The 11352-nt window shown below is 40.7% G+C and overlaps 2 protein-coding genes across 3 annotated transcripts in view; both read left to right on the top strand.

The window, feature by feature from the left end:
- The window catches only part of LOC121515787 (RNA-binding Raly-like protein), a 70679-nt gene extending 68630 nt beyond the window's left edge, over positions 1 to 2049 (top strand). Inside the window, exon 9 of the mRNA XM_041796766.1 lies at positions 1021 to 2049. The gene's annotated coding sequence lies outside the window, so the exon portion shown is untranslated. The remainder of the gene's footprint in view (positions 1 to 1020) is intronic.
- A 3750-nt stretch (positions 2050 to 5799) lies between these two features.
- On the top strand, positions 5800 to 10580 carry LOC121515459 (5-hydroxyisourate hydrolase-like). 2 transcript variants are annotated; one of them, XM_041796242.1, is made up of 4 exons: positions 5800 to 5871; positions 7862 to 7995; positions 8305 to 8440; positions 10339 to 10580. In XM_041796242.1, the coding sequence occupies exons 2-4, from the start codon at positions 7862 to 7864 to the stop codon at positions 10426 to 10428; spliced, it is 360 nt and encodes a 119-aa protein (XP_041652176.1). In that variant the 5' UTR covers positions 5800 to 5871; the 3' UTR covers positions 10429 to 10580. The 2 variants fall into 2 exon arrangements, with proteins under 2 accessions (XP_041652176.1, XP_041652177.1); XM_041796243.1 differs by having other exon boundaries at positions 5821 to 5871; positions 7859 to 7995.
- Positions 10581 to 11352: the final 772 nt, after the last annotated feature.

Here is an 11352-nt window from a genome sequence, read left to right on the forward strand (position 1 = left end):
ACAAAAAACCTTTGCGTGTACGCCTGAATTCGTTTCCATGTGGAAACGAACAGCCTGCCCTTTCAAGTGACCTTCTGTGGTTAACCACCATAAATATGCTTGAAACAGCACTCTGAGAAAAACTGCCCTTTCACCAGTAAGCTTCTGTGGCTTACCCTCCTTGAATATGCTGTAATACAGCCTCTTAGAACATCATTTGCATTTACCTGTGACCTTCTGTGGCTTACCCACCATGAATAAACCTGATACAGCACTGAGAATAGTTTGTACTTTCAACAGTGGAAGTCTTTGGCTCCTTGAATATGTTTTAATACAGCACTCTGAGAAAAGCCAGCACTCACCAATGATTTTCTGTGGCTTACCCTCCTTAAATATGCTGTACTACAGCCTCTTAGAACATTATTTACATTTACCACTGAACTGCAGTGGCTTACCCTCCTGGTGAAGAGTGTCATTGATTGTCTCCAGGACAACTCTGAATTCAGCAGTCTTCTCCATGATTATAATTGTGTGTACTGACCCAGAGTGAGAAAAATATCTGACAAGAAATTTGGCTTTTCTGCAGTTTGGAATTTTTGTGAGCTGTAATAATCAAGATTAGAACAAATGAACATTTTCAGATTTTGTGTAAGGAATCTAGAATATGTGGAAGTTTAATATTTTATTCTGAACTGCAGGTAGAGCAAACTTTAATGCTACTCTAATTTTAAAGATGCACATGTAGGTATTCTAAGAATGGACCATATGGCCAGTATTACCTGAGGTCAAACCAAAGAGTGAAGAGTCTTAGGGGAAAATCCAGGCAAGTTTTACATTTTTTGATGCACAGAAAGGCAGCATTTGTAGGTGACATGTACATTTGAAAGACCAAGGAAAAGCGAGATTGGGCCGCGGCTGGGTTCAGTTCCAACGGTTTTCTTAGTATCTGTTGGAAATACATTAAAATAAAAAAAAAGATTCAGAACATTGTCCTCTCTCTCTCTCTCTCTCTCTCTCTCTCTCTCTCTCTCATCATTGCAGAATCTGGAGCTTGGATCAGTTGCAGCTCGGTTGGAAGATTGGTCAAGAAGTTTGTGGCAACATGAACTGTATTGGTCTGACTCTCCTCCATCCCTGAATCCGTCTCATTTCACCTCTGATTTTCTGCACAAACTCCTGCTCTGACTTCTTACTGCAGATTTAGGAAAACCAGGTTTCTACTCCTGATCAGTCACAGACCTGGTGTCAGTTCTAACATATTCCTACATTGGACATTACTGTTGAAATTCTGTGTTTTTATCCAGAACCTGAACATGGATTTGTCAAGTTTGAGATGCATTTCATTCAGCCTTTTCAGAACAAAACCCAAATGATCTGCAGTCACTTTCGTCAGACCTGAAAAAGAAAAGCAGCTATTCTTTTTTTTACCCTCTTTAGTGGTTCTATTCTGCAACTTGAAAATAAACAGCTCTGCCATCAAGAAGCACATTATTTATGAACTATGTTTGGCAGTCTTTTATGCTCTTTGCTTCTTTTATCACATTATCCTCTGAACCCAAATTAAAGAAGACAAAACCCCTTATAAGACGAGGTAGGCCAGTATTAAATCCATTTATCACCCTCACCTCCTCCCATGTTTAACTCCTCTCTGATTTATGTAAATAAAGTCAGCATGGCAGCAGCTGGTAGCTCCTTATCACACCCTTTATTTTCATCAGCTCTCCTCTCATTATGTCTGCAGATGTGAACAGAAACATCATATGGTTCTGTGTTGAAGGCTCAGTGAACACGCTTTTATGACTCTCCTGGAGAATTACAGCCTAATTCAGTGAGTAAATGTGTCATAAATTATATAAACTGACTCTGACAGTTCCCTAAACGTGATTTTAATCCTAATAAAACTTGCATATAGTGGGAAGACTGGATTATTCCACAGTGAAACAATAATTTCACACCAGTTCAATTTATCAGCTAAACTGTTCTGGTTTGACAGCATGGTTCCTATCCTACGCTATAAAAGAGCAAAGTGTCTCCCTCAGATTTTCCACCTTGCACAGTTTTCCTTTAGATTCCCAGTGATGGAGGTTTTTAAAAAATTAAATGTAGTCATACCCGAATCTGCAGCTCGTTTGCTCTCAAATAAGGTATGGATGACGCAGGACCGGTTTATGTGCTCAAACTGCACAATCCAACGGTCCAGCATGACCCGAGTTCTTACACTACTGTGTTTTAATGCTCCAAACTGCTACTAACGACAAGAAGTGGATAGGGAGGATGTCTCTGCCCCAAGTGAAGGAGTTCTAGTGTCTTGGGGTCTTGTTGACAACTGAGGGTAGAAGCCCGGTTTGGTGCATTATAGGCTGTATTGCAGGCGTTATACCGTACTGTTGGGGTGAAGATGGAGCTGAGCTATGAGGCAAAACTCTAAATGTAGTGGTTGATCTTTCCAACCCTCACGTATGGTCATGGACTCTGGGTAAGGACCAAAAGAATGAGATCAGTTGAAATGGGATTATTTGGGAGGGTGTCTCGGCTCAGCCTCAGTGACAGGCTAAGCAGCTCAGACATTCAGAGGGAGCTAAGAGTAGACCCCTGCTTCTTACCTCAAAAGGAGCCTGTTGAGTTGGTCCAGGCATCCGATCAGGATGCCTCCTGGTCGCCTTCCTGTGGAGGTCTTTCAGGCATCTCCAACAGCAAGGAGATCCTGAGGTATACCTTGCTGGAAAATGTTGCTAGGTGGAGGGATGCATGGACTTGCTTAGCCTGCTGCCACCTCAACCTGGCTTTTGATAAGAGAAGAGAATGGATCGATCGATCCACTCTAACCATCTCTCTCACATGCAGCATCAGAAAGCCAAGTCCCTCTCTCCCCCAGTAAACCAAGGCATGCCTCAAGGCTCTGTCCTTGGACCGCTTCTTTTTTTCATTTACATGCTCCTCCTTGGTCGTAAAATCTGCAAACATGGTCTCAGCTTTCATTCCTGCGCTGATGACACACAGCTTTATTCACACACCACACCATCTGCTCAACCTACCAGGTTATGAAGGAAAAAAACGCCCCAAAGTTGAGGATTCTGCTGGTGGCTCTATCCTCACTGTGTCTGCCGTGATATAGCCAAAACATCAAACATGTCAGAAATCAGTTCCACCAATCAGGAGCAGCTGGTCAGGTCATGGTCGGCCATTGTGTCCCCCTATAACCTGCATAACAAATTATGTAATTGTCAGCACAACTTATGAGTCATAAAACTTGAAAACCGCAGCTGTAGGGACACAGTGTGGTCTGTGTAATCTTGACATGTTTATTCAATCAGATTTTCAATGACTGTTCTGAAGGAGAGCTAATCAAGATTTCTAGCACGTTTACCCGGCAGAGCGATACAGACGACTGTAACTGAATGTAAATATGTAAAAAGTTTTCCTGTAAATTATTAGCTGGTTAAAAGAAACTCTTGGGAATCGTTACGTGTACAGTAGAGGCTTGTCTTTGTACTTTAACTCTATTTAAACTTTTAAAAAAGATGATAAAATGTTTTAATATAAAATCCTGTAATGTAAAGAGACGTTTGAAAAGCTTCATTTAAATGGTAGTCTGAGCTGTTGGTGCTTGTGTTTGTCATATGTGTGTTTTATTTCAGTGTAGTAAAGTTTTTTTTATAAAAAATACGTGTTTGAGGTTTTATTTTCACAGTCCTTGCATCTCTAGTTTTCTTTAAGTCCTCGTATAGACAACACACCAGGAAAAACAGTAGTGTAAAGATTTCTGAATCTGCACTCTAAAAGGGGACATGTTGTGAAAAAAAAAACAAAAACATTTTTTCAGACTTTTCTAACTAAAATATGTGCCCCTGGCCTGTCCCCAATCCCCCAAAGAATCAGAAAAATCCAGTCCCTCCCCCCTTCTTTTTCACACAGAAAATGTGTGCTGAAACAAGCTGTTCTAAAATTCTCCCCTCATGATGTCATGTGGAGAGTTAGCTCCGCCCCCAGGTTCAGTTGGCCCTCCCTGCTTGGAAGAATGTTCCGCCCTCCACTCCTCTTCCTCTCAGCTCAGGAGAGGAGGCTTCCACAGGAGAGGAGACAGCTCAATAACATTTAAAGCCACACTCACAGAAACAGCTCGTTCTGAGCAGGGCTGAAACAGAGGGATTTTTAGACATGTAAAAATTCTATACTGGAGTGTTTTTTCAGCAAAAGACTTCACAGGCATATTTTGGGGACCTCTGAGACCAATATAAACTTGTCTTCGAGGGGTGAAATATGTCCCCTTTAAACCCAAACAACACGGGACCGGACTGTTGCGTCATGTTGTGCCTTAATTGCCATTCTTGATACCAGAGCCTAAAGCCTGCTCAGGGCTCTCCTGCCCACCGCACAGATCAGTAAATAAACAACAGGAGTGCTGGTATTTCACCAGCGCCCTCCCATTTATTTTACAAATCAAACAAAAGATGGCGCTGAATTTCTGTGTCTGTGCTCAGAGCTACTACTACAGCAGCTGAGATGGACAAAACAGCTGTTCTCCAAGGATAAATACTCCGCCAGCCATGGCCATATGCCCAGTCCATCTGGCCGTGCCGGGTTAAGTTTGTTTTTAGAAAACAACGGGAGCAATCATTTTGACACACATCTGACTGCCCTAGTGTGTTTTAGGCTTTAGAGTTTCAGCTGAGTTTGATCTACCCTGGAATTAAAAAAAATATCTTTAGAATATCATGGAGAGGACTAGGAAAGAGAGGGGAAAAGACACTCCCACTCCCTCCTTCCTACTGTCCCTCATCAGCCACATCATCCAGTCTTTGCTGTTTTATACATTAGCCATAATGTCAGAGCCATTCAAAGTAGACTTACCACACATAGTCTTCAATTTAAGAAACAGCACTACATTACCCAAAATCCTGAAGTGTCCCAGTGGCGTTTCTGATTGGTTGATCTCACCTCTACTTGTGAACAGAATACTGATCAAATTAGTTTGTTTATCCACTTCATTTGAAGGGAAACATGGTTTATTTCACAGTTTCAGGCAACAGCACTATATTACCCACAATCCTAGAGTGCCACAGCGACATCTCTGATTGGCAGATCTACAAATTTAGACTGTCAGCTGCTATGAGTGAACGGTCATGGATAAAGTGGGTAACTATTGAGCTCTCTGGTGATGACAGACGGCTCCACAGAGCTCAGCCAATAGAAAAATTCAGTTGTAGTAGATGGTTTCAACCTGAAGGGGCAGTCACTATACACATTTTTAACACAAAATGTAGAATTTAGATATTTTATGCTAAAATGTGAAAATCTTGACCCTGACTGATGCTAAATACACAGATACAGAGGTCTTCATCTGAAAAACAGTGGTCTGAGGGTGTAGTTACTCTTTATTAAAGTATTATTCACCAATTTATATCAAGTTTATGCAATGATAAATGCTTAACTGATGCTGTAGTCTAGCATTTGTAAAGGGGTGTGGTTAGGGTTAAAAATGCTGCACTAATGCATGAATAAAGCTTGCACGAATACTTACAGATTTCCTAAATCTTACAAAACAAAGTTTTGAAAATTAATAGCATACATTTTAATATTAGAGCAGACGTAACGGTACACATTATGTTTGAAAAAGCTGAGATATGAGACGACGCCATAAAAAAGAGCAAACATGGACGTTATTTTAATTAAATCAGCCGAACCTTATCACATATAAACAGCTCTGAGAATCAAACAGAAGCTGATGGTGCTGTTGACTCTCTCTCAGCTTGTTTTAATGATTTATCCCAGCAGGAACAACCTTTGACACCACGGCTGTTTGCAGTGCATGCTGGGTAAGTGGCTCTGAGTGCAGTGATGGTTCAGCAGGTCGGCTGAGTTTGGGAGCTGAATGAACAGCAGCACAAAGAGGTAAGACTCTGAGGTTTACCTGACTGAGGCTCTGTAGATTTAAGATTATTTATATCCACTTCAGCATGTTAACTGGTTTCAGTTTCATCCTAAATAATCAACTCTTCAAGATTTCACTTTTCTAACTTTTCTGTTCCTTTTTACTGCTTGTTTTAGTGTTTTGTCTTCACTGGAGCTATCTCCAGTCTCTGGTGTTGGTTCTTCTCATGTTCTCTCCTAGAACAGCAGGAAAGGTCACGTCAGTGACTGTAGTTTCAGTTTTTATTTAAACTTTTTATTTACAACTAAAACAAGTTTGCAGGTCTGTGGCCAGCATAGTAGAACAATTCTCTTTTTTCTAAAACTTGGATCTTTTTTCAGTTCCTCTTCTCATTTTTTAGCTTTTACTCTGACCCTCAAAGGAGCGCTGTATGCAGAGCAGCTCTGAACACAATCCTTAATGAAAGATGATCAACAAAAATGATTTATTTTGTTGAATTAATAGAAAAATATCAGATGTAGAATCGGGCCTGCCCACAGAAACAGCCGGGCCCCAGAGAATGGGCCCTACTCAGTTATGAGTTTTGATCCTATCAGTGCACCAGTGTTTGATTAGTAGAATTGGTGCTAGCATCCTTGCTAACAGTTAGCACATTCTGAACTGAAAAGTGTGTCTAACCAATTTTCGTCACTTTTCCTACTCATTTTTGTCTTATTTATTTGCCGCTTTTTAAATATAAATTTTATGAAATTTTCACCCATTTTGCACCTATTACAAGTTTTTGTCACTCAAATCCCATTCTTGCAGCATGTAACCACTTTTTTCCCTTTTTCTGTCAGTGTTTGCGGCTGTAAACACCTTTTGTAACGTTTGCCTATTTTTGCCACTCATTTTTGTCACATTAACCCCTCTTCATCACTTTCTTTCTGCCATGTTTTGCCATTTAAGGTAATTTTTTCCTACTTTTTTACCCATTTATTTCACTTTTAAAAAATTTCTGCCTCTTTTTCTGCCCATTTTTGCCACTTTCTTCTTATTCTTAGCTTTGTTGATCCATTTTTGTCACTTATTGCTGCATTTAGCTCTTTGCTTTGTCCTTTTTTTACCTCTTAAATCACTTTTAACACTTTTTCTTCCCATTTTTGCCACTTTCCACCTTTTGTTTCCACTGTTGACCCATTTTTTGTCAGTATTAATCTCTTTTCACCACTTTACGTGGCAATTTTTGCCAGTTTTAACTATTTTCACAATTTTTGTCAATTTTTGCCACTTTAAATCAATTTTTTCCAGTTTTTACGCATTTCTGTTTGTTTTTCATCCCATTTTTGCAACTTTCAAGCTTTTTTGCCACTTTTCAATGCCTTTCGGACACTTTTTCTCCCTTTTTTTTCACTTTAAACCTATTTTTGCAAGTTTTTACCCATAATAGCCTTTTTTTAAAACCCAATTTGACCACTTTTTCTCCCCATTTCTACCACTTTTTAACCATTTTTTCCACTTCTGAAACCTTTCCACCACGATTTCCCTGTACATTTTTGTTTTTTTTTTCATCCATTTTTGCCACCTTTCTTCTTAATCTTGGCTTTGTTTATTCCTTTTTGCCACTCATCACATTTTACTCTTTGTTAGGTCTTTTTGTGTAGCTTTAAACTATTTGTTTTGCCACTTTGAACCAATTTTGTTAGTGTTTACCCTTTTTGCCACTTTTTCAAACCATTTTTCCACCTTTTTATCACATTTTTGTCACTTTTAAGCAAATTTGCAACTTTCCACCTTTTGTTGCCTCAGTTCACTCATTTGTGTTGCCAATAACCCCTTTCACCCCTTTTTACCCATTTTCTGCCGCTTTAAACCATTTTTGCCATTTTAAACCCATTTTTAAACCCAGTTTATTTCCTTTTATAAGGATTTAATCATGAGCAGTCTAGAAACCCAATCATTAGCTATCTCATCCGACAGATGACTAAATATTGATTAGCTGAAGCTGATTTTACCTCACCTGTCCAGCAGATGGCATCAGCAGATTCCAGCCCTCTGACCACGCATGTCCTGAACACGGGAGACGGCGTCCCAGCAGCCCGGATGGCCCTCAGCCTGCACCGCCTCGACTCCAACCTGAAGATCTGGAACATGCTGAGTGTCGGGTAAGGACCAGACCTGTGGACTTTGATATGATTCCAATGATGTTTGATACCACAGCAACAAAAGCAGAAGTCTGGGACAGCCAGTCCTGGGTCACTTCCTTTCTTCAGTCATCAGACATTGAACTCAGACTCCTAGTTGCTACCTGGATGACACAAACATGTTGGTAATTATTTTGGTACTGGAACACTGGGCTATTTAGACGATCTTTTCTTTCTAACTGTGCCAAAGTTTAGGGATAAATTATAGTGAGAGTTCCAGAGGTCACAGCTTTTTTCAGCTATAAAACTTGCCTGTTTGTTGATTTTTAGGACTACAAATGAAGATGGCCGCTGTCCGGGACTGATCAGCCGAGCAGCCTTCAGCCCTGGGATGTACAAGCTGCGTTTTGAGACAGGTTCATACTGGGACAGCCGGGGTCAGGCCTCGTTTTACCCCTACGTAGAGGTGAGCTCCACTCAGCTGTTATAGAGGAGAGTCTGAATGTCAAACAAACCAGGAGGTTAAACAAATGTTCAGAGGAGTAAAAACACTGCTGTCTGGACGCCTGCAGGACTAAATGTTCACAATACAAAGAAAATATTTATAGAAATGTTTGTCCTAGATTCTAGAGAAGATTTTTATCAACTGGAGCCTCATACTATAGACTTCACTTTATTTTATTACTGCTATTTAACATCCTTGTCATGAAGAGCCTGGCTGTAATGCAGTTTTATTGTCTGTTTTCCATCTTTTTTTGTGTATTTGTTGTGTTTCATTCTAGTCAAAGAAAAGAAGATCTGGCTTTGCATGCATATAAACAATGTTGGCACAAAAAATAAGTAAATATGTGTTTGGTAGATTATTTCCTTGCTTCCTGGATAATTAAATTTATTTTGTTAGAAAGCCTGTTTATTTCCCTTTTAAATGGTGCCACATTTGTAAGGAACGTGCATTTAAGGGGTTGAGCAGCAGAGCTGAGTATGTGGGTTGCAATGATGAAAATTTGGCAGATCTTCTCCAATGCCCAACAGCTTATTCTGCTGTTGCTATTCACTTGTATTGAGCTCCTGGTACCCCTGCTCTGGCACCTGTGAGCATGGACCCTGTTACAGTGGTCAGTAGGTGTCTACTCCAAGAACAGGCATGTCACATTTGACTGATCCGGATAGGATCCGTGCGATAAGTCAACTTCAAGCCGGTGTTGCAAAAAATCAAGTTGCAGCATTATTTGGAGCGAGCCCTAGAACCATCTCGACTCTGAAGGCTAACGTTCCACATAACGGGGGACGTCAGAGACAGGTGGCTAAGTGGGCATCCCCAGAAGACTGTTTCCTCACCCTGTAAGCACTTAGGTACCGTAGGCTGTCCTCTACAAATTTGCATTCAAGGATTAAGGGACAATATGGCTGACGGCCCAGACAATCCAGAGCAGACTGCACACAGCCAATCTCTGCTCTCATCGGCCTGCCAGGAGTCCTGCTGATTGCTGAACTCAGAGTAACATCTTTAGGTGGAGCTATTGTGACAGTGTGGGCTGGCGTCTCCCTCACTGGAAAAATGAGGCTTAACATCTTTGCAGGCAATCTCAATAGAGAGATATCAAGATGAGATTCACCAGTGAACCAGTGATGATCCCATATCTCCACAGTCTAGGACGGGACTCTATCCAAGATGACGTAGCTGGCCCCCACAGAGCGGGGTTTATCAGAGACTACCTCCAGAATCTGGGAGTGGAGAGGATGGAATGACCTGCCAGCAGTCCCCCACAGATTTAGCGAATTTGTCATGGGTGCACCCTTTTTCCTCAGCTCTGCTGCTCATCCCACAAATGCATGTTCCTTACTCCATTTATAAGGGGAATAAACAGGCTTTACAGCGGTTTAAGATTTATTGACAGGAAGAATCGCCACAACAAAGAGATAATCTACCAAGCACAAATTTATGTACTTTGTGTGCTAAGATTATTTTTCTTTTCTGTTCTAAAAAAGAGAGGAGCTTTTGTTCATCTGGTTATTTCTTCATAAAAATGATAAAAGAATAGAAAAGCAAACATGTGAAAGGATAAACACCCTGTTTTACATCGACTGGTAATATTCAGACAAATGAACAGTTTACTTTAGTTTAAATTCCCAAAATAATTTTAGAACCCAAGAGTCTTTAGCAAATTTAAAAGCATGTATTTTTATGCCTTTACTGTGTATGAAAGATGCAGTTAAGTTCAAAAATCCTCATAAATATGCACATGAATGCTGACACCAGCAGTTATTTATCAGTCTCTTTGTAATAAATGCCTATTTATGAGTTTTGTGAGTGATTGGAAAAATGATGTAACCAAAGTTTTTGGGATGTTTGTGTGTTTCCAGGTTGTGTTTACCATCAGTGACCCGGAGCAGAGGTTCCACCTCCCTCTGCTGATGAGTCGATTCTCCTACAGCACCTACAGAGGAAGCTGAGAGCTGCGAGGACAACCAACCGCTCATAGGAGAGAGAAGAAGATATCTTAGACCTGTTATGAGCTCTGTGGCCATGTGGCAGATTTGTGTTACACTTCCTGACTTGATTTAAATCATAATTTATGGCTTTTATTAAACTATAGTTTATTTTACCCTCTGGGCCCTGAGCTATTTCTGAACCATTGTCTCTCCTGGACTTTCTGTCTTAAAAAGTTTGTAAAACATCAACCCTGTGGGTCACAGCCAAGCTGTAAACACCCTTTTTCCAGGACAAACTGTGCTTTAAGAATCTGTGTGCTGCAGAACAAACCCAGTTGGGATTTGTTGATTATATCAGTGCATGTGTGTTGGATCAATAATATTGGTGCTAACATCCTGGCTAACAGTTACCTCATTTTGGAGTTGAAAAGTGCATAAAGCATTATTGGGTTCTGATGTTCAAATTACTTATTTGTGCCACGTTTTAAACTCTGGCAATCACTGTATCCTCAGCAGGCTCTGCAAGTTTTGGTGTCAACAAGCACAGCGATATTGTCGCATTAATTTTAATGAATCGATTTATGATCCAAATTCACATGTCACTGTGCACAGGTGTGATATGCGATGTGAGATTAGCTGGCGACGCCACCATGTTGCCAGAGGCAAGTCTGCTACGTAATTCATAACATTGGACAAGGATTGTGCAAGTTTTCGGAATAAAAAGTTTGGTGCTACTATAGCACCAAGGTACCCATGAGGCACACTCACACTTACAGCCAATTTAGAGCCACCAGTTAACCTGATGAGCATGTATTTGGTGGTGGGAGGAAGCCGGAGAACCCGGAAAGAACCCACCTGTGCACGGGGAGAACATGCAAACTCTTGCTGTGAGGCAACAGCGCTAACCCCTGCACCACCGTGCAGCCCTTCATTGGTAATACTTTT

This window comes from Cheilinus undulatus, linkage group 9, assembly GCF_018320785.1.
Source record: "Cheilinus undulatus linkage group 9, ASM1832078v1, whole genome shotgun sequence".
NCBI classification, from domain to species: Eukaryota; Metazoa; Chordata; class Actinopteri; order Labriformes; family Labridae; genus Cheilinus; species Cheilinus undulatus.